At 47.3% G+C, this 22942-nt stretch overlaps 1 protein-coding gene across 1 annotated transcript in view; it reads right to left on the reverse strand.

Moving 5' to 3' along the window:
• Positions 1-1834: 1834 nt before the first annotated feature.
• NMT1 (N-myristoyltransferase 1) overlaps positions 1835-22942 on the reverse strand; it is a 36023-nt gene continuing 14915 nt past the window's right edge. Inside the window, exons 7-12 of the mRNA XM_054993603.1 lie at positions 21855-22025; positions 20641-20749; positions 12698-12868; positions 6071-6238; positions 5644-5781; positions 1835-4688 (exon numbers count right to left, since the gene is read on the reverse strand). Of these exons, the coding sequence (XP_054849578.1) occupies positions 4668-4688; positions 5644-5781; positions 6071-6238; positions 12698-12868; positions 20641-20749; positions 21855-22025 (778 nt within the window). The 3' untranslated portion in view covers positions 1835-4667. The remainder of the gene's footprint in view (positions 4689-5643; positions 5782-6070; positions 6239-12697; positions 12869-20640; positions 20750-21854; positions 22026-22942) is intronic.

Raw genomic sequence — 22942 nt, forward strand, 5'->3', positions numbered from 1 at the left:
CTGGGAATCAAGCTTCACACCTAACCCTCAACAGGGCTCACCCCTTTTAGTGCAGGGAAGGAAATTTTCATTCTAGGATGTGGCCAGAGGACATGGAGGAGAGAACTATGTAAACTGCTTTAGTCCCCATTGGGGAGAAAAGCAAGATAGAAATTAAAAATACATAAATTCTTCGACCTCTCAGGCACCTCCTTCCTTTAGAAGGCAGAATTCACTTCAGAAGTGGACTGCATAACTCTGGGCAGAGTTCACTGAGCAGAGATACTTTTCAACTGCAGCTGACTGGGAAGAGAACTGGCCAGATCAAGGAGTTATGCAGAGAGGCAGCAGATAACCTGGCTGATACAGCATCTATTCACACAACACAATGTGCATGGAATTGAACACTGCATAGTGTATATATAGCATTGTAGTGTATACAGGGATATGTATCACCAATTGCCACATAATTTTGAACATCTCTCACTGGATCAGAACATCTGTTTTTAGTCCTTAAACTGCTGCCTCTCCAATTTGAGAGCACTGACAATTTTTTTTTCACTTCACCTACTGAATGTTTGTACAGCAGTTTAAACCAAAACATCTAGGCAAAAGTGCAAAAAGATGTATTTGCTCACTACAACATGAAAGAATGAGGGGAAATAGGGGATGCAATTCTTAAGATGATATTGCCAGAGAGAAACAGCCATGCAAAGATGTCCACAAGAGTTGTGTGTGTAAAGTGCCATCAATTCACAGCTGACTTATGGCAAGAGACAAATGGAGATGATCTGCCATTGCCTGTCTCTGTGTAGCCACCATGGACTTCCTTAGTGGTCTCCCCTCCAAGTACTGAACAGGGCCAACCTACTTAGCTTCCAAGATCTGAAAAGCTCAGGCGAGTCCTTACTAACCTACAAATTTTACTAGCTCTCCTGTCCACATATACCTGTGCTTAACTCGATACATGTCGCTGCATCCTGGAAAACAAAACAGAAGGGACTCTCTTCCCAGGTACAGAAACCTTTGCTGCCAGGTCATCTAAGGCTGAATTTTACTTGCCAGAGGCAACCAGGTGCATGACTATACAGATCTGAAGTGCACACATATCCATGATTTGTAACAAAGATAAATCCCTGTTCATTTCCACATGGTTTCTGATTGGTATCTCCCCATATAGCAAAAGAGATTAAAGGTGAGGAAAGGTATTTTCTGATTTTCTTTTTTTGGCTGCACAGAGTACCTTGAGAATATGTGGACAGTCTCCTTTCCCAGGCAAACACAATCCATGTTCATAAAGTGGCTTCTGCAGGAGGTAGAGTTCGTGGTCCTGGGCAATGGAAAACAGTGGCTGCTGCTGCAGTAGAGGATAGAAACTCCCTGCTGGACATGAAAGTGCCCACCTCAATGGGCTACCCCATTCGCTTCCTCCTCTTGCAGAAACACTTGAGTGCTAGTTTCAGGTGGGTAGCCAGGTTGGTCTGTAATGGAAGAGCAAGGTTCTGGTCCAGCAACACCTTAGAGACCAACTTGGTCTCTAAGGTTCCACTGGATCCAAATTTCGTACTGAAGTGGTATGCACTACTTATTTACAGGCATGGCAGAACACAGGCAGGGGCTTCTCTGGTTGCACTGATCTCTGGCAATATCCTCCTTTAGGACACTGGCTTCTCCTGGAAAACACTATTCTGAACCACCAGACATCCCCCTCCTGTTAAGTCTTTATAAATCACACATTCATCCATAAAGCCATTCAGCTTTGGGGCATGGCTCCATTGTCAATGCTTCGGCTAATATAGGTACCTCTACTGCTTCCCCCATCAAAATAAAACAGCACATTAAAGGGGGAGAATAGTGAAAGGTACAATACATATTTATCACTTTTGGCTGTACAGAGATTGCAATATGTCAACATATATGCACAAGCAAAGTTGAGGCTAAAACTGTGGGACTTCAAAAACTGTCCCGGCAGCATACTTGAGAAACCCTGCTAGAAAGTAAAGAAATCCCAGATGAAATGCTTGAAAACAATCCACAGTCCATATGAGATGTGGGAAAGCTGGAACAGAGAGCATGTGTGCAACAGCCAGGCATCATACAGAAAATTACAACACCTTTTTGACTCTGAATAGGTGGGAATGTTGGGATGAAATTGGAGCCTTAAATTCAGTTTGTGGAAAGCTATGTCAAGGAAAGGGGAAGTTTTGGAAGTTTCAAGGGGTAACTTGTCCAAATCCACTCTGCTGGCAAGGTAGATAGTCCTTCCATTATTATAAGAATAGGATTCTTAAGGGTTATAGCACCTTGGAGAAAGCCAACAGACATTACAGCAATGTTCTGTTGAAGGCCTATCATAATTTCCTCCACCTAGACAAGGAGTGTCCTGAGCAGGGTCCTGGGAGGCAATTTCAAAGCACAAGAGTTATACTGCTGCTTTCTGGCCTAAGAGGGAACAAATCCTGCATATCCTTCAGAATTTTGAGCCTTAAAGCAAACAGGGGCAGTCTCCAAAATGCAAATTGGTTGAGCCACTGGTAAATATAATGGAAACAGTTACAGCCTGCTTGTACTAGGATTGGAAATCCTGTTATGTAAAATCCAATGCTGGATTAAGTACTGGATGTAAGCTAGTTCAAGGATGATGCCCCCTTTATCACTAGGCTAATCTACTTTCTCTAATAGTTGACAGATCTAGCCCTAGACTAAGGCTGAGATCTCACTAATTTTTTATTTATGTCATTTATGTCAATTGTATACAATTCAGACATAGGCTACAGGCGGAGGTTCCTCCATCAGACAAAAAATCCCCTCTGCATAGAAGACAAGCATGGCAGAGAAAAGTCTGTGCTAGAACTCTTTTTCACGACACTGGGTTTTCCATCCACCGAGAGTGTTTCGTATGGAGGAGCATTCCATCATACCAGCAGTCTGAAGCGGTACAACCCAAGCACAGGCTTGGCAACTCAGCACCAAGTACACATAAGCTACTGATCAAAACATTGCCACACCTTCTTATGTGCTCACCTGCAAGAAATCCACCACAATGAACAATACCTGCTGTTTTCAGAGGTCTGACCTTCCACGATTAAATGGTGTCACTTTAAAAAAGGCACAGGACAGCAATCCTGGCTCCTCATTTTAGGCACAGGCTTAAACCTTGGCCAAGTCAGGCCAAACAGGATGTGCACAAAGAAGTCATCTCTGTTCAAGAAGACAGAAAGCCTTGAAGGATGTTTTCTAGTACAGGGAGTTCCTAACAAAGGTCTTCCAACCTGCTAGAAGGATTGGCAGCAAATGTGTTTATGCTGGAAAAGCAGGAACCCATTAGGATGCTCATTCAAATCAGTCAAACCTGCTGTCTAATGCTCGCCAAGCATCTTAGTATTTGGCAGCTGGGAAAAAATAAACAAAAAAAGGTGTGACTATGAACAAACCGAACACCTCCAACACATAACATTTCCAGCTTCAAAAAATGTAAGCCAAATTTGCTAACGCCCACTCTGACAATACCAGGTTTAATTTTGCACAGAATTCATCCACTACTAAGTTTGTTCAGACCATGGCACAACTGCTAACAAAGTTTCTTGCCACAACTTTCTCCTCAGCAGCCTTTAACCAAGAGAAAGGAATACAAAATGTTAGTCTCAAAGTTAGACAATTCAGAGAGTCTACAGAAATCACTGTTGGGTGCAGCTCGGGAATGTATGGAAGAATTATTGGTGCATTATATTCTGTTGCTGGAACACCTGACAGGAAGGGGAGATGGAGCTGTGGTTCAAGGTTCTGTGCACCGCCCAGATAACTCCAGTGAAGGACTGCTCCCACAGAGGAAAGTACAACAGATGTGAATGGCTGTTTGGTGGCTGGCAATCCACAATAGGTTGACTAGTGCCAAGTCCACAAGTGGTAAAAATGGATCGGTACAGCACACCATTGCACAGTGCAAAAAAAAAAAAGGATTTATGGTCTTAGAGTTACTAGGGAAGAAATCCCCCAGCAGCCTCTAAAATAGCCCTTAGAAAGAAAGCAAACAGGACTTTGCTTGGAAAAGAAGGCCATTGCTCCATACACAAGCCAGAAAATGGAACAACTCACAGTCCAGGCCAACCACATGCCAGAGCTACAGGGCAGCTTGAATGTCTTCTAGGGCCCAGGAAAGCATTAGACACAGCTGGGTGAGGGAACAGGCTTGACAAAAATCTTACCATCAACTATCCTAACACCTCTCTATGGGATATTTTTTCCTTTGCAGTATTTGCAAAGACAAAAAGAAAATCAGTCTCCATTACTGGTTCAGGTGAACAGCAAACATTGTTATAATATAGAATATATATATATATATATATTTTATTATTATTCACCCGTTAACTCCAATATATGCCAATTGTGAGCCAGTTTTTAGCAGTTACATTGCCTTGATCGTATTTGTACGAAGATGTGATTAATTGGGGGTTGGGGAAGGGAAGGGGAAGAGAGGCCAACTGCTGATGCCGACATGTTGGTGCGCTCCGAAGCACACGACACAATTGCCAGAAGTGTCAGCGGATGGTTCATATGGTCAGGCTAGTGTGCGCCGTCTCCTCCATAGAAGGTTCTCACCTCTGTGGAAACAGGAACCAGAGGGCTAATCCTTCCACTCTGGCCCAACTCCTCAGTGGCTCTGTCCACATTTCTCCAGATACTATTGATTACTGCAGCACCAAGCCAACCTAGGGGAGAGCAGCCAGGAGAAAGGGAAACATTAAGATCCTCCAAACCTCACACCTGTGCATTACAGAACTGATTAGCTTTCTATTTAGTGGGACAGCACCTATTTATTTATGTTATCCCTTCATATTCTGCCTCTCCAGATACCTGCAGCATATGGGAAGCAGTGCTCTTGTGGTTACGATGCAGGGCAGAAATTCAGAGGTACAGAATTCATTCTCTCTGTCTCTCATTCTCACAAGCACACACAAACACACAGAACCCTAGAGGGGGTTGGAGATAATCATGGCCAAGTGGACATTCCTTCAGATGCAACTTTTCTGCATATCTCCACAACTTTATGGTTTTAAGTCTGCACGTGTCAGTATCTTTGTTTCCCAAGTTCTATTTTGTGATGGGCTGAAAAAGGAAGGATCCTAAGGGATAAAGAGCAGCAAGCAGGTAGCTAAAGAGGGAGAGGTGCCAGAGATCCACAAGGTAACATTTTGGGCTGTGACTTAGGGGTTAACGAAGTGCAGGGTATCGGAGCACTGGACAAGCTGGTACCTGTCAGGTTCATATTACCTTAGCTAAGATATGTCAAGTGCTTAAGTGTGCCAAGAAGTGCTACAGAATAAAAACGGAATAATGGCAAGTCTGAAGTCTTTCTCCCTTAACAACCAGAAGCCCCATCAATACCGCATCTTGTTTCTAAAACAATTAATAGTGTTTTTTTTTTAAGAGTTCAGCTCCTCAAGCAAAAGCACTGGAAACCCGATTTATCTGCCACACGAAAGCAGAGTTTCTCAGAATTACCCAACAGTTGCCAAACTGATCATTAGGTATTTGTAATATAATGTTTATAAAATAAAAATTATATTAAAACAAAAACAAAAAACTGACCATTAGGGGTTGTATTCAATATCTGATGGCTCAACATGCAATGCTGATTGAAAGACTTGAAGATACCTGACTTACCTTCTCTGGTCCCATGCTGGGGCATTTCCAATTGTAAAGATAATACTGTAAGTTTCCATCTCCAATCCCAAATTTCAGCTTCTCCAAGAAAGTCTTGTTCTCCATGAGATCCAGTGCATTGAAAACATCAAAGCCCTTCTGCATAGAGGGAACAAAACAAAATCCACCTACATTTGTTTGTATATTTGTAAGTTTTCTGAATATTCATAAGAAACAGGCCACAGACTTAAGTTTTAGTTCATAACTATAACAGCCAGAAATTTGCTTTAAAAAATGGCGCAGACATTCAGGAATCAATCCTGTCTTGCTCTGCAAGTCTGCTTTTTATAGCCTTGAGCCATGTGTACTCAAAAAAACTCCAGAGCACTTTTGTGTGGGGGAAGGATACTATCCTAAAGGAAGTTGCACACGCAAGAGAGAAACTTACCAACTTGGCCAATATGAGGGCATCATTCATGAGGTCTAAGAGTGGAGTCTGGGTGTGGACGTTGTAAAAAGAGTAGGCTGCCTTCAGGCTCTTGTGGGTGGGATGGTTCATGATGGTGGAGGGCAGAGTGTAAAAACTCAGAAAGTCAGTCACCTCCCCATTGGTATTCTGGAGAAGACAACAAGGGAGACATATTAGAATTGGACACCTGGCTCAGGGAACACTTGAGTCAGCCTTTAGCCATGAGAAAACAGCTGTGACAGGAGCAACTTCACCCAATTTGTGCCTGCTCACTATCACTCAACAGGAGATCAGAGAAGTCCTCCATGCCTATCCCTCCAACCACAATACAAGCCCAGGCAACCTCCTCCCAAAATATGTCAAGCTCCCCATCTGAATTCCCAACTTTCTTTTTAAAAAATAAATTAATAAATTTTTGTCCAGATTGCTGTGGAAAGAATGTATGAGGGCAGGAGCTGAGAGTGTCGTTCCCTTGCTGAAGAAGTTCATTCTCAATCGTTCAGTTCCCCCCCACCCCCCAAGCCCTTTGCTTCCTCCTTGAATATTTCTCTCTTCTTTAATGTTTATGGTGAGAAATGAGAAAACTGGGCAGGAAACCAGAGTGAGATTTATACTATTTTAGGGCTGCCTTCTTTGCTTGCAACAAGAAGTTTGCCACATGAATATATGAGTGGGAGTGGGGACCAGAAAAACGAAAGCCTGATTTCACTCAGCCTAGTATACATTTTTAATCACTAATTGCAAACCACTTTGCTGTAATTTGCCTGTGTAAAGGAATGCATGTGTCTGACCACACATTGTGTGGTGCAGCAGTCATTGTATCATACTAGCATCTGGGAAACTCGGGTTTGTATCCCCAGTCTGCATGAAAGCTTGCTGGGTAACCTTGGGCTGGTCACATATGCTCAGACTAACCTACCTCACAGGGTTGTTGTGAAGATAAAATGGAAAAGATGATGTAAGCCACTTTGGATCCACACTGGGGGGGGTATAAATTATATACAATAAACTATTTCCTAACAAATAAACACTGTCAAGCTCCTGTACCATACATCACTGTACCAGTGTACCATACAAGCTCCTGTACCATACAGTGATGTACCATACATCACTGTCCTCAAATCTGAGATTAGGATGCAAGAACCAAAGAGTTATATAATGCTCAAGTGAGTTTAAACACCAGAACCTTTCACAATGGAAAAGTATTTTTTTTTATTGGAGAAGGCCAAAGGGCTAATGGGGCATAATACACAAGTAGTAGTAAGCCCCTCACTACACACAAAATCAGGTCATTGGCAGGATCTAAATAAATCTGTGCTGTGAGTAATTCATTCTCATTGTCAAGGCTGCAAACACTCCACATGCAATGGTTTTCCCTCACTGTACAGTAACCACACAGATGCCCTTACCTGGTGCATCAGGGGAACTAATTTTCAGGCAGATGTAACTACACAATCAGTACCTCAATCAACAAAATAGGAGATTCTTTTCTCCCATACCCAGCTACCCTCAGCTTTCCCAGCACAGTTTTGAATCTTACCCCACAGTCTTACATCCTGCAACATCTCCTAAGAACATAAGAACAGCCATGCTGGATCAGATCACAGGCCCATCCGGTTCTGCACTCTGTTCACACAGTAGCTGACCAGCTGGTTCTAGGAAGCTGACAAGCTGGATGACTGCAACAACATCCTTCTGTCTGTGCTCCCCTGAAACCAATATACTGCCTCTAGTACTTGAAGGAGCCGATATCCACCGTGACTACTAGCCATCATGGCTAGCAGACATTGATAGACATTGAATTTGTCCACTTCTCTTTTAAAGCCTTCCACATTGGTGGTCATCACCATATCCTGTGGTGATGAATTTCATAATTTCCTCCTGAGGCCTGCTAATTTAATCAACAAAGAACTCCTGGTATGAGTATAAGCAAACAGCTTTTCCCTGGATAACTGATGGCGTGCCATACTGCAGATTGAAACACTGGACTTTCCTGAAGGTTTTTTCCTCTTCAGTGGGTCAAAGGCATCCAAACTGGTTAGGTCATGCCTCCTCTTGCTCCAGGCAGGGCTATGCAAATTTGTGTATGCCTTCCAGGTGTGCATGCCTTCCAGGGACAAAGAGAGGGAGTCCCTCCAGATATAAAATATGATTATTTAATAAAATTCTAATTTTTTGCAGTTCTAACACATTAACAGCATTATAACGTATAATTCCATATTTGAACCCCCAGTATGGTAACTCCTTCCAAACACAGGGGTGGGAGAAGTGGATGCTTTTGCCCCACTAAAGAGGAGTAACCTTCAGGAAAGTCTAATGCTCTATTCTCCTTCAGTGGGGGAAGGCATCCAAACTGATTACGTAACCAAGCTTAGACTAGGTGGGAGAAAAAACTTACACTACTGTTCCAACACCTGTTGGAGACTCGTCTCCCAAAGGCAGCTTCTATAGAATTTTTCACTGGAAGGTACAGAGCTCCTTCCATATGGATAATACCCCTAACTCTCTGTGCAGAAGATACGGTAACTAGGAAGGCTACTTTCTAAGACAAAGTTTTTAAATCTATGGAAAGTGAGGTTCAAAGGATGTTTTTGAGAGGGGCTGCAAAAAACTTTGGATAGACTCCATGGTGGAAAACTGTTGAACTGGGGGCACTGGTTACACCATATCGATTTATATATATGTCAGTAGCTATATTTCCAAATCCCCTCTATTATTATCATTAGTATGCAAAAAAGGCAAGGATATCCTGTCTAGATGAATTCCAATTGATTTTCATCCTGATCAGCTGTTCAATTACAGAAGGCTGCCCATGTGTAAAGGTACTTCTCTAGTAGCTGAACATCTGGTCTGAATATTATATCCATGACTTCCCTAGGTAGACCAGCAAGTTCTAAGTCATTTTGCCAGTCTTCATGCCATTAGTTCTAGCCAGAAAGGGTGAAGAAATCAAGCCCTGGCTACAAACAAATTGTGTCTGATGAGGGATTTTCATGGGTCCTTTATCAACATTTGAATCAGTTGAGAGAAACAAGGTCTCCTCAGTCAGTATGGAATCTTCCTGAGTGGTATCTGCCTGTCTTGTCACACCCTGGTCTGCACCCGGCTGAGAATCGGAATGCAGGGGGGAGGGAGCCTAAAGTAGGCACTTCGGCCAGGTGTAGTGTAAGGCGTCTATTCCTTCTGCCTCCACCTCGACAAACCTGAACAGGAAATCTGCACGTTCCTGTCTTAGGCGGATTTCAAAGGGATCCATCAGTGGTGCCCCAAAGTTTGGTAATGTCTCGGAGCACTTGTTCGCTTAGAGACCAATGTGCATGGTTCACATCATGTCATCTTAACTAGGCTGCTCAACTGTTTTATACACCCTGGCTATGTTGGGTCCTGAGACCCTGCAAGTCTGCCCATTTGCAGACCACTCTCCTTGAATCACCGTGTCTGGGCAGTGAGTTCCCCACACCCTTAAGCTGACATCTGTTGTCACTATGGTGTGTGGGTGCTGACCAAAGGAGGGAAACTTCCTGTGTTAGATTGGACGACGGTACTTCTTTACTATTGAAAGGATCATGTGTGTAATCTGGCCCTGGTCACTAGGTCTACTGTTGTTATAAACAACTCCAATAATTGTGTCAGAGTCATCATGTGTGTTCACTTCTGACACTGTAACATCGAAATTGGGTTTTGAATTTACCTGCCTTTCTTTTTTTTTTATAAATTTTTTTATTTTTCATAACTACAAAACACTACACAGCACTACACAAGACTATCACAAGGAAAGGGGAGAGGGAAGGGACAAAGGGGGGTGGAAAAAGAGAAAAAAGAAAAAAAGGGGGGGAATGAACTACAAACACTAAACACTACACTTCAATGTTTTCCCTTCATACTGTCATAATACAAAAATAGCTCCATAGGATAATGATGGAGTGGTTAATCATACAGAGAATAAACATTTCAAATTCTGATTAAACTTTCCTCCCCCTTCTAGGTCCCGGACGCAGTTCTCTCTGTGCAACCGCTGTTGCGGTGCTCTCCTCCTCCTCCCCCCCCTCCGGCTCCTCCTTTTCTTCGTTCTCGGTGCAGCAGAGTTCTGGGTTTTTATTCTCAAAATCCTTTAGTTGATCTTCTGATAATATCTTATAGGCCTGATCTTTATATCTGAACCATATTCCTTCCGGGAATAACCATTTGTACTTTATTCCATGGTCCCTCAGAAGAGCTGCAAACTTTTTATATTTAAAACGCCGTTTCCGGACTAGAAATGGAACGTCCTTCAAAATGTTGACTTTCAAACCCATAAAGTCCAAATCCGCATTGTATGAGTTATATAGGATGGTGTCCCGAATCTTTTTAGATGAAAAGTCAATAATGATCTCACGAGGCAACTGTCGCTTTGTTGCATATTTTGAAGAAGCCCGACGGACCTCCAAAATGGCGCTTTTAACCTCTTCTTTAGTCGTCCTCGCGGGTATCGCCAATAGTTCCGAGACCACCTCCCACAGATCCTCTTTTTCCTCCTCTTTCACGTTTTGGAGACGCAAAATTGTCTGCGTTCGTTCCATCTGTAGCCCGATCAGCTGGTTCTCAACCAGCTTCAGCTCCTTTTTTGTAGCCTTCACAAGTGACGCACTTTCCAGAGCAGACTTTTCTGCCCCCCCCGCTGCTGCCTTAATGGTTTTCACTTCGCTTTCAATTAAGCCCACCCTTTGATCAGTTTCGTTCAGCTTGTCAACAAAGGGTTTTATGGCTTCCACCACCGCCCTGCGCACCAACTCTTCGAGCGACTCCCCCTTCAAGGTAGCCGAGATTGACTTACCGAGAGCGGGACTTTGCTTCTTTGCTGCCATTTGGGGGGGGGGGGCGCCAACAAAATTCTGGAACTCAACGAAGGGGAAGAACGAGTCTTCTTCAGATCAACCTCTCCTTCACAAACGCTTGTAGAACAGAAGGGATTCGCTTGTTTACGGGCTTCCGCCTGTTTCTTTTATTTGCCGTTTCTCGTTGCCCGGCGGCACTCGAGGCGCCGCGCACGTCTGCCGGCCTCCATAGGGACAAACGGGCAATTCCCCCCCCCCCCGCATTGATTCCGGGGAGTTCTTCCCTGGGAGTCCTGGGGGCTAATCCTTGCGGATCAGCCGCCCGGTCAGGGTGCCCGGTCGTTTCCTCCCGGACCAGCCGAGAGGAGCATCCGGCATGGCTGAGAAAACGAAACCGAATCAATTTACCTGCCTTTCTGATGGAGGCAGGTAAATTCAAATTCTTAATACCTGTGATAGAACCAATTGATTCTTTGAGTATTTTTTTCAGGAAAAAAAAACATACGTTTGGAAAACTGAACAACATTCTGGTGTGTAGTTCATACTTTTCCAAGTACAGTGCCCTGATTAAGGTGTTGCCTAATATATGTATTGCCATATATACGTATGGCTCCCCTGTAGTCACAGAGCTGCCACTAAGGTGATTAATAATTTCATGAATACCCTTGGTGACCAAAGGGAAGAACCTGTAATGACAGTATTGTCCCCTGAAGACAAACCAGAGGTATTTCCTGGGTGATGAATATATAGGAAGTGTAGGTTGGCTTCCTTGCAACCTAGTGACTCCAGAAAGCCTCCCTGCTGTATTGATGGAGAATGAGTAGGGAAAGTTTTTGTTGATTTACGCAGATATTGAGATCTTTTGAAGTCAATATCACCCTCCATTCTCTTGACCTTGGGGGTGGGGGGAACTATAAGAAGAATTTTATATATACTTTGGAAGAAACTGGTATATAGGCACTGATTCTATAGTTCCAATGTAGGAGAAGTGTCATAAAGTGTGTATTGTATCCTACTTCCACAATGGATAAGACCCCAATGAATCATGGTGGTCATTTTTCCCATTTTTCCATAAAAAGTCATAGATTTCCCCCTCCCCCTGGATCCTTGAGTCCTTGCTAGACCAGAACAACAACCTAATCTAGCTGCATGTACAGACTTTGCTATATATGGAGCCTCTGTTAACTTTAACTTAAATCTGCTCTTTGAGTGTGTGCCTGGCATCTGCTTGGCATGCAGAAGGTCCCAGGTTAGATCCCCAGCATCTCCAGTTGAAAGGACGAGGTAATGGATGATGTGAAAGACCTCTGCCGAGACCCTGGAGAGCCCCTGCAAGTCAAAGTAGACAATACTGACCTTGATGAACCAAAAGTCTGATTCAGTACAAGACAGTTTCACGTGTTCATGTGTACCACCATGCACAATAATAATGGCAGCTGCTGCATTTATAAAGCGCTTTGAATGCTCAAAAATACTTCATAAGCACCCTTTCTGTAATTATTACACAACTGTTTCTATATCCATGATCAGAGTTGTGTCTCTGAGATTTACAAAAATCCCAGTTCTGTGCTGAAGTAACAAATTTTACAGAAGGAAAAATGTGCATTCTGCAATCTACGTAGATTACATAAACCATGCAAATCTGTATATAAACATACTGCATATAATTTATTCTGCTTGCTTTACTTGAGGGAGGGAGGGTAAAAGAGGACAAGAGTTATGAAGAGCATGATCCTTCTCCTTGGCACCTGCTTCAGAGTTCATTGATAGCGAAGAGAAAGAAGGGCCTCACCTCAACCACAAATGTGTCAATAATGTTGGGCTGGGGCAGAAACCAGTGCTCCACCTCTTCTTGATTCATTGCAGGGGTCAAGTGGAACTGCTTCAGATACTCTGCGAGGAGTCTGTGTATAGCAGGGATGTCTTTGTGCTCCATCGGCCGCAGCCCTGGGGTCTTGGGAGTCTACACAGAAGACAGAAAGAAGAGATCTACTGAGGAAGAGTATTGCGACAGGCCATTTCCAGGAAAAATAGAAAGTCACCTAATAGACCACTGTTAGTACCAAAGATTCTTGTTTTTACTGTGAAAGAAGGGGTACTTCAACACAACAGTTTTCAAATTGTCTCCTGGTCAACTCTTGAGTTTCTCAAGTGTATTAGTGCTCCTCAATAAGAAGATCAGTACTGCTGGATAAACTCCCTCAAAAAGACTTTATAAGTGGATGTGCACTGGAGGAAATATTTCTTTTCTTCTGCATTTTCAGACTAAACAAAACACTGCAACTATCTAGTTGCATCCTAGACACAAAAAAGAAGCAACCTGGTAAGAAAACAATTTTGATGAGGGTACCTAAGAAGGTCAGAGAATATTCTGTTTCTCAGTCAGTGTCCTTTAAATATCTGATAGCTCAAGCCTATCACCTCAGAGTGTTTACTTCAGAGTACAAAAGAACAAAAACTACCCCAATGTTCAGAGGAGCCCACCCTGTACTTCTGTATGAATCACTGTTCCAGATCCAAGTGTACACTTGGAAGAACATAAGAGTCCTGCTGGCTCAGACCAGTGGTCCATCTATGCTAATACCGTCTTACACAGTGGCCAGCCAGTTATTCTGGAAGGCCAACAGAGCTTAGAGGCCCTGGCCTTCCTCCAAGATTGCCTCCTAGCACTGGGATTCAGAGATTCAGTGTCTGAACACAAGCCCAAAACAATGACATATTCCGACCAGAAAGCATCTTCCTCCAATAGTAGGCAATTTTTGTAGGTCCTGCATCAGGACTGATTGATGTGTTTATACTCAATACAGAAAGGTGGACACATTACCTGCTGTCCAGCAGAGACTGATGAGGATCAGGCAGGCCAGAGCAATCCATCATCCAAAAAGGTAGTGGATAGCCTTCTTTGGGTAAGTGCCCTTCTTTGGGTGGGTGCCCTATGCTCTCAGGAACCTCTATTTTTTCCTATTGCACATTATTAAGTCTCCTTTGGCATAGGAGTGTACTCTGTTCAAGAATTACTGCTGTAGTTGCAGCCTGCAAGTGCAGTGCACTGTCAGGACTAGAATTCAGGAGACTCCAGCTTCCAGTCTCCACTCTGCCACAGAAGCTTGCTGAGTGCCTTTGGAGCCAGTCACACACAGTCAGCTTAACCAACCTCACAAGGTTGTTGTGAGGATAAAATGCAGGAGAGAATAACAACGTAAGCTACTATGGGTCCTCACCGGGAAGAAAGGCAGGGTATAAATGAAGCAAACAAAGAAGCATCTTTGCTGCTAGTAAGGAGGTAGAATTTAGTGAGGGTAACTGGGGAGATTGGTGGATAGAAACCAAGAAAGATTCTGTGAGCAAGAGCAGAAAAACAGGGTTAACATACCTGTAACTTATGTTCATCGAGTTCTTCTGTGCTGACACACATGGGGACTGCGCAGGCGCAGGCCAGCCGCCGGAGAATTTTCTAGAGCTTCCATGGCTCCGAAGGGGCCGTTTGTCGCGCGCCTCAGCGACCGTTTTCCCGCCCAAACGGTCACGTGATCCTCCAGCGACCAACGGCCCCTTCCCTCAGTTCTCCCTTGCCGCCGCTTGACCAACACACTTCAGCCGTAACACCTTAAAAACACCAATATCCGTTACAGCCATCACAGTATTGTGCATTGGAGTTCACAGCGGGGTAGGAGGGAGGGTTGTGTGTCAGCACAGAAGAACTCGATGAACATAAGTTACAGGTATGTTAACCCTGTTTTCATCTTCGTTCTTCTGTGCCTCCACACATGGGAGTGTACCAAGCTTCACACAATAAGGAAGGCGGGGGTGAAGTCCAACACAATTTTATTGAACAAACAAGAACAACAATAAATAGATATGCATATATACATCTATGTAAAAAAACTGTGTAAGGACACATAAATATTCAATATTTACATATATACACACCCCCAGGTACATATATACACACTTTCACTCAAGGGTACCCAGCAGGTACGCCAAGAAAGTCAGTCCAAAACTCCCTCAGGAAAAAAGGGAGTGTAAGACAGCCTTGGCCACAGATACATCCTGCTCCGCATTGACATCAACGGCGTAATGCCTGACAAAGGTGTCTGCAGAGGACCATGTGGCTGCTTTACAAATGTTAACCAGGGGCACCCCCCTGAGGAGTGCCGAAGAGGATGCTTGGGACCGCGTGGAGTGGGCTCTGACATGGAGCGGGCAAGCCACCCCTGCCAGGGAATAGGCCTTGCTAATGGCCGTCACAATCCATCTAGACAGGGTCTGTGAGGAAGCCCTGTTACCCTTGTCCTTGGCCCCAAAACATACAAACAGGTGAGGACTGGAGCGGAATCCCTTCGTCCTATCCAGGTAATAGGCTAGGGCCCTCTTCAAGTCTAGGGTATGGAGGGCCTTTTCCCCCTTAGAGGAGGGTTGAGGAAAGAATGCAGGCAGTGAGATATCCTGCGAGAGGTGGAAGGCGGACACCACCTTGGGCAGGAATTCAAGGCAGGGACGCAGGACCACCTTGTTGGGATGAAACACAAGAAAGGGAGGGTCAGACCGCAGTGCAGACAGCTCACTGACCCTTCTGGCCGACGTGACGGCCACCAAGAATGCTACCTTGTAGGATAGCATATCTAAGGGGCATGTAGCCATAGGTTCAAATGGAGGCAACATGAGATGTGAGAGCACCAAGGACAGTGACCACCGAGGCACTGGCGCAGACACAGGTGGGTAAAGATTGTACATGCCCTTAAGGAACTGGCGGGATTGCGAGTGAGAAAACACCGTAGCACCCTCAACTCGGGTGTGAGCAGCTGATATCGCTGCCAGGTGGACCTTGAGGGAGGAAACCTTCAAGCCCAGGCCACGCAAGTGGCATAAATACTCGAACACAACCCCCAAGGGACTGCTCTCGGGCACCACTCCTCTGGCAAGTGCCCAGAGCTCAAACCTGCGCCACTTGGCCGCATAAGCGCGCCTAGTGGATGGCCGACGAGCATTCAGGAGGACCCTCTGTACCTCGTCAGTAAAGCCTACAGGGGAGGAACGATCCGCCAAGCCGTTAGGTGCAGCTTCCTGGGATCGTGGTGGACTAGGCTCCCGTTTAGGAGAAGGTCTTGCCGAGGGGGCAGACTGACATATGTCCGTTGGGACAGCCGCAGGAGCTTCGGGAACCAAACCTGCCGTGGCCAGAAGGGGGCCACTAGGATGCAGTCTGTCCCGTCCTCCTCTATCTTGCACAGGACCCTGGGAATCAAGGGGAATGGAGGAAACATGTAGTGCAAGCCCTGCGTCCACGTAAACTGGAAGGCATCCCCAATAGAGAGGGGGTCGCTCCCTGCCCTGGAACAGAACGTGTGGGCCTTGGTGGTTGCCGCAGTGGCGAACACGTCTATCACTGGATGACCCCACATCCGGAAGATCGGCCCAACGCACTCTACGTTCAGCTCCCACTCGTGGTCCAGTAAAGGGACCCTGCTGAGGGCATCTGCCCGGGCATTGTCTGACCCAGCCACGTGTATAGCACGGAGCGACACGCCGTTCTTGATAGCCCACTGCCAAGTGAGTGTGGCTTCCCGGCACAGGGCCATGGACACTGTGCCCCCCTGCTGATTCACGTAGTACATGGCAGTCGTGTTGTCCGTCTGCACCAACACCTGACGATTTCTCAGCAGTGCTGTAAGAGACACAAGTGCGAAACGAATGGCCCTTAGTTCAAGCACATTGATATGGAGGGTCTTTTCCCTGTCAGACCAGACATCTTGCACAGACACATCACCACAGTAAGCCCCCCATCCCAACAGAGAGGCATCAGTGGTAACCGTGATGTCATGGTGTTGATACCCAAAAGGGGTCCCCTTAAACAAGTTGTCATCCGACAGCCACCAGTCCAAGGAGGAGAGGATGACCCTCGGGATAGAGAATTTGAGGGACGGAGGGTGCAGCAGAGCATTGTACCTCCGCACAAACCAGTTCTGGAGAGGGCGCATACGCAGCCTAGCGAAAGGCACCACAGAGGTGGCTGCTGCCATATGCCCTAGTAAGCACTGGATAGCGCGCACAGACTGGAACCGGTTCCTTTTAAACATGGACACTAGACCCCTTAGGGTCCGAGCCCTCTCCAAAGGGAGCAGGGCCTTACCCTCCACAGAGTCTAACAGTGCGCCAATGTAGGACACCTTGCAGCTGGGCACCAGCTTGGATTTCTCCAAGTTCACCAGGAGCCCCAGGCGTTGGCAAGTGCTAAGTACCAAGCCAATGTCCTGCACCAGCCTAGACTCCGATTCAGCCACGATGAGCCAGTCATCGAGGTACGGAAAGATGGTACAGCCCTCTTCCCGCAGGAAGGAAACCACAGGGGCTACACATTTCGTGAACACTCGTGGGGCAGTGGACAGGCCAAAGGGGAGCACCTTATACCGGAAAACCCTTTGCCGGTAAACAAAACTCAGGTACTTCCTGTGCTCCTTCCGTATGCCCACGTGAAAGTATGCGTCCTTTAAGTCAAGAACCGCAAACCAATCCCCCTGTTTCAGCAAGGCGATCACAGCCGCCAACGTTACCATTTTGAATTTGGTCACCTTGAGGAAGGCATTAAGGCCCCTCAGATCTAAGATGGGACGTAAGCCCCCATCCTTCTTAGGGACCAGGAAGAACCTAGAGAAGAAACCCTTTACAGAGTCGTCATAGGGCAATTCTTCCACAGCACCCTTGGCCAAGAGCGACACGATCTCCGCATCCAGCTCGGCCATAGTGTTATTGACAGCTGTCAGGGGTGAACTGCATCTAGGCAGCTCAACAAACTCCAGCCCGTACCCCAGTTCAACAATAGTTAAGACCCATGAGTCAGATGTTATTGACTCCCACTCAGAGAGGAGTGGACTAAGTCTGTCCGAAAAGTTCGGGGATACGGCTGGCGTGACCCGTCAGTACTGCCTCCCGGTGCCCTGCTGATCCTTCTGCTGGGCCGGTTGTTGTGCCGGACGAGGCTTGAAGGGCCGACGCCTCCTCTGCTGTTGTGCGGGAGGGTAAGGCCGCTGCTGGTAGGCAGGATACTGCTGGTAGCCCGGCCGCTGCTGTTGGTACCTGCCCTGATAGTGGTAAGGGCCTGACCGGGGAGCGTACCGTGACCTGGAGGAGGGCTTGTCCGCTGGAGCTAGACCCAAAGACCGCGCCGTCTGCCTGTCCTCTTTTTTCTTTTTCAGGGTCTCGTCGGTCGATTTGGAGAACAGCGAGTCCCCTTCAAAGGGCATGCTCTCCACCCTGGAACGCACCTCTTGGGACAGGGCCGTAGACCGCAACCAGGAGTGGCGCCTGAGGACCACCGCCGAAGCCATCCCCCTAGCAGCAGTGTCAGCAGCGTGGCTCCCAGCATTCATTTGCTGTTTAGACAACCGGACAGCCTCTGTTTGCAGCAGGGACACCACTGCCTTCTGCTCAGGAGGGAGGTCCCGGGTATAGGATGCCAACTTCTCCCAGAGGTACAGCTGGTACCCTGCCATGATGGTCTGGTAGTTGGCAATCCTCAGACCCAGCGAAGCAACGATGTATTGGCGCCTGCCCATGGCATCAAGCTTCTTGCCCTCTTTATCGGCAGGCACCGAGGAGTGACCCGATCGTCGGGGGTTGAATTCCTCTGTGACAAGGGAGGAAGGTGGAGGGTGTTTCACCAGCGCCGGCCAGGTACCCTGCTTGATCTTGTAGAGCTGCTCAATCCTCTTGGATGTTGGAGGCTGATCACAGGGCACCTGCCATACCTTCTCCACGATTTCCTCAATACCCTCGAGCATGGGGAAGCCAACGTACGCCGGGTTGTCTCCGTAAATGCGTTTGAGGAGCTTGTCCTTGGTCTGGGGAACCGCCGAGGAGATGTCCATCTCGAGAGCCTTGGCCATCCTTGCCATCTGGTCGGCGTAGATGCGGAGGTCCTCGAAAGGCGAGTCCGCCGATGGCACTAGCTCCTCAGCCGGCGATGGTTCGGACCAGGACTCCGACTGGTAGCCAAAGCTCTCCACATCCTCCTCATCGGAACCGAGCTGGGATTCCGAAACCTGGAGCGGAGGGGGAGCCCACGCCGACCTCGATGTCGAAGGCCTCGGTTCCGACACGGAGAAACCCGCAGGTGCCCCTTCCCACTGGCAACGGTATGGCGAGGGGAGGTAGGAGGCCTGTCGATGTCGGGACGCAGTGGACCGGGCCGATCGGACACTGTCCCCAGACCGACGTCGCTCACGACCGGCAGCTGGTGGAGATGGACGGGCAGGGGAAGGACGGCTCCGACGAGGAGACGGGCTTGGTTCCAGCCTCGGCGACCGAAGAGCAGGCGATGGTCGGCTCCGACGGCGCGGGCTCGGCTCCGGCCCCGACGAGAACTCTGCGGGCACCGTCTCGAAGGCCATCGGATCCGGCACCGGCACGGCGAGTTCCTCTGGTTCGGGGGAATCCAGATGAGGGGAAGGCGTGTGAGGAAGCACGATGACCTCCTCCTGGGGAGCGGGATGCGGTGACCGATGATGTTTGGTCTTCTTCTTCTTCTTCGCCGGTTCCGAAGAAGACCTCGGAACCGACGCGCTCCTCGCCTTCGAAGGGGACCTCGGCTTCGACCTCTTAGGCTTCACTGGAATCGACCCGGTCGTCGGTTCCGATCGGGGACTCGGTACCCGGATCCTCGGTTCCGATGTCGGTCTCGGATCCGATCTGGTGGAAGATGCGCTACGGGGCGGCCGCACCGGTCCCTGCGCTGGAGAGGCCGCTCTCGACGCCGAGGCACTCGGGGGACGCGGTTTCGACCCCGACCTCGCGGAGGCCACTGAGCCAGCTCTGGAATGCCGTTCGGCAGAGGGGCTTGGGCCGGCCTTGGAGGAGGGCAACGGAGCGCCTCCGGACATGACCTTCTGCCACAGGGAGGAATTCAGTTGGGCCTTGCGCTCCTGCCGGGCCTTGCTGGTGAAACCCTGGCAAATCCTACAGGCCGACACATTGTGGGTCTCCCCCAAACAAAAGAGGCACAGTTCATGGCCATCGGTCTTGGCCATTTTCGTGTGGCATTGGAGGCAATGCTTAAAGAGAGCCTTTGAGGCCATCTTCAGGGGCACGCTAAGAGAGAGGTCAAACAATCCGGGTCGTATTTACCGAGTCCAGTCAACGTCCAAATCAGTAAGCAGAAGAGTAGTCGAGGTCCGAAGTCCAAAGTCAAAAGCCAAAGATCAATCAGAAGTCAGAAAAAAGCACAAAGCACAGAGCAACGAAGCTCACGTTCTCTCCAAGCGGCGGCAAGAAGAGAACTGAGGGAAGGGGCCGTTGGTCGCTGGAGGATCACGTGACCGTTTGGGCGGGAAAACGGTCGCTGAGGCGCGCGACAAACGGCCCCTTCGGAGCCATGGAAGCTCTAGAAAATTCTCCGGCGGCTGGCCTGCGCCTGCGCAGTCCCCATGTGTGGAGGCACAGAAGAACGAAGATGAACTACAGAATACAGCTCTCAAGGTATCCTTCATAATACTCTGAACAAGTGAGGTTCTTTAGTTTGCATCTTTCAATTGTGTATATGAGGGTGACTATCTCTCTGTGTATGTGTGGTCCTTTTCTAATGATGAAAACAGGGCTGGGCCTCCCCAAGACTCCCTTGCTTCATTCATGATGGGGTGTGTGTGTGTGCGCGTGTGTGTTGGGGTCGCAATTTACAATTCTTTCTCAAAAGTTTTTTTACCCAATGGCCCCGATTAGGTTGCAGCCCTGCCCCACACAGACCTCCGGCAGCCGATAAAGCTTCATGGTACGCTGCATTGTCATATTCCTGCTTAGGTGGGAAAACTTCACTTCAATCAGCTTACGCGGATTCAAAGACCGATGCCAGTACCTGTCAAACAGAGGAGACCAACTAAATTCCTTTCTTTTATCACATTACCCCTTGCTCCAGAAACAGCCTTGGAAACTTGAATCCTCTCAGCGAAGTGTCTCCAAAATGTTTTATTTAGGGATACAGGATTTTTTTTTAAAAAAAAAAATTAAAATTGTAGGCATAATCCATTATTAGATTTTTAAAAGGTGCAAGTACATTTTCTCAATTGTCTCTCAGAATAACTGGAACACATCCTCTGTGCTCAAGCAGAGCACCTGCTTTGTATGCAGAAGGTCCTAGGTTCAATTCCCAGCACCTCTCATTAAAAGGATAAGGGAGTAGGTGGGGGGGGGAAGCTCCACCAGAGATTCTAGAGAGAAATCCTGACATGTCAACCGGCCAATCAGAATAGTTAGTACTGACTATAACAGGCCAATGCGTCAGACTCAGCAGGTTGGATTCAGATTAAGTTTTTCATCGGAAGCAAGGAGCTTTCCTGCCTCCCAGACCCACTCGTCTTCACAAAATAGTGCTCCTGGGAGATAAGAGGACCCTCAGAAATGACATGCAAGGCAGAAATGCAGCAGGAAGGGGGAAACTGGTAGAAAAGTTGTGAGCAAAAAAGTAGAAGTGGGGGTTTTCAGAAGAACCAGGAGGCTGAAGCAACTTCATGCATTCGCACTGCTGAAGTGAGCTCCAGCACATATTATGAGAATCACCAGCTTTACCTCCTGGGTCTTTGTTCTGAAAAGTTACAAACCTCCAATGCTACTTTTGCTCCTAACATCTCTACTCAAAGAATTCCATCGAGCTCCTAGGCTTTGCTTCCAGTAATTTTAAGAACAGGTTGGTTCAGTTACAAGTGTCATCTCATTCACTTAATGTTTCTCACCTTAGGTTCGATGGCCCATTTCCCATTTACCTTTGCCAGCAGAGATTAGGGCTGGCATGTCACACTTAGTTACAGGGCAAATTTCAAGGCCCAGGGTGTGCTTGGCAGGCAAGTTGTGCAAAAAGAAAATACTAATAACAAGTCAACATTACTAAAACACTCTGAGAACCAATGGGAACAAGCTGCTGGAAATGAGAGATAAAATCCAACCAGAATGTTATTAGCCCTTACCGACAGGTTCCAACAGGTTTTGGAAGCACTACACCAGCAGTGTACACAGCCTGGAAAATCCCCTCCAAGTGTACCCGTCGGGTGATCTCCCGGATCAGAACTGGTGCCACCCGCTTGGAACGCAGCTTCTTGTGCACACATAGGAAGTTTATCTCCACCATTTTCTTTTCCCTTAAAAAGAAGAGAAAGTTAAAAACCATGAGGAATACTGGTCTCTGCAATACTGGAGGGTCAGACTAGGACGTGAGACAGACAGGATCAAGGCCTCACGCAACACGAAGCTCAGCAGATGACCCTGTGACAGTCACTTGCTCTCGGCCCAACCTTTCCTTGGAACCCCTCCCACCCGCAGAGAGGCATTTATTACTTTTTGGTTCCAGTCAACTCAAACCACCCCAGCATGATACTATTGAGGCAAAAGTCAAGAACAGACGTGGTGGGTTGCACACTTTGAAGCACCTTGTCTACTTCATCAGACCTCACCACTGAAACTCATCCATACTCCTAAGATCAGACTGTAATTCAATAACATCCTGAGATCGAGCCAGTTCAACTGCATCTGGCTTTAATGTTTAGCTCAGTGGTCCCCAACCTTTTTGAGCCTGTGGGCACCTTTAGAATTCTGACACAGGGTGGTAGGTGCAAGCACAAAATGGCTGCCATGGGTGGAGCCATCCATCCATCGACCCACCCACCCAACCAAAGTGTGGGAGACAAGAGAAGCAGTTTTTAAAAATACACTGGGAAAGAGAGAGTAAAAGCAATACTGCAGTGGCAGCTGCTGGCAAAACATTATTTTTAACCTGTACAGCCCATCAGTTCTCCAATGGTCAATCAGAAGCCCTGCTGGGCAGTGGCCCCACCTGGCTCTACTTATTATGTAAAAACACTTGGTGGGCACCAGGAAAGGTGTCAACATGCATCATGGCAGCCATAGGCACCACACTGGGGACCCCTGGTTTAACTGTTCACCACCTTGGGGGCCCTAATGTGTGGTGGTGATAGTAATCATTCTGGAAATTTTGAAGCTGTGGAGGGAACTCCCCCCCCCTTCCAATCAGAGAAAAGATAGTTTGGGAGTAAAAACA

This window comes from Eublepharis macularius, chromosome 12 (genome assembly GCF_028583425.1).
Source record: "Eublepharis macularius isolate TG4126 chromosome 12, MPM_Emac_v1.0, whole genome shotgun sequence".
Lineage (NCBI taxonomy): Eukaryota > Metazoa > Chordata > Lepidosauria > Squamata > Eublepharidae > Eublepharis > Eublepharis macularius.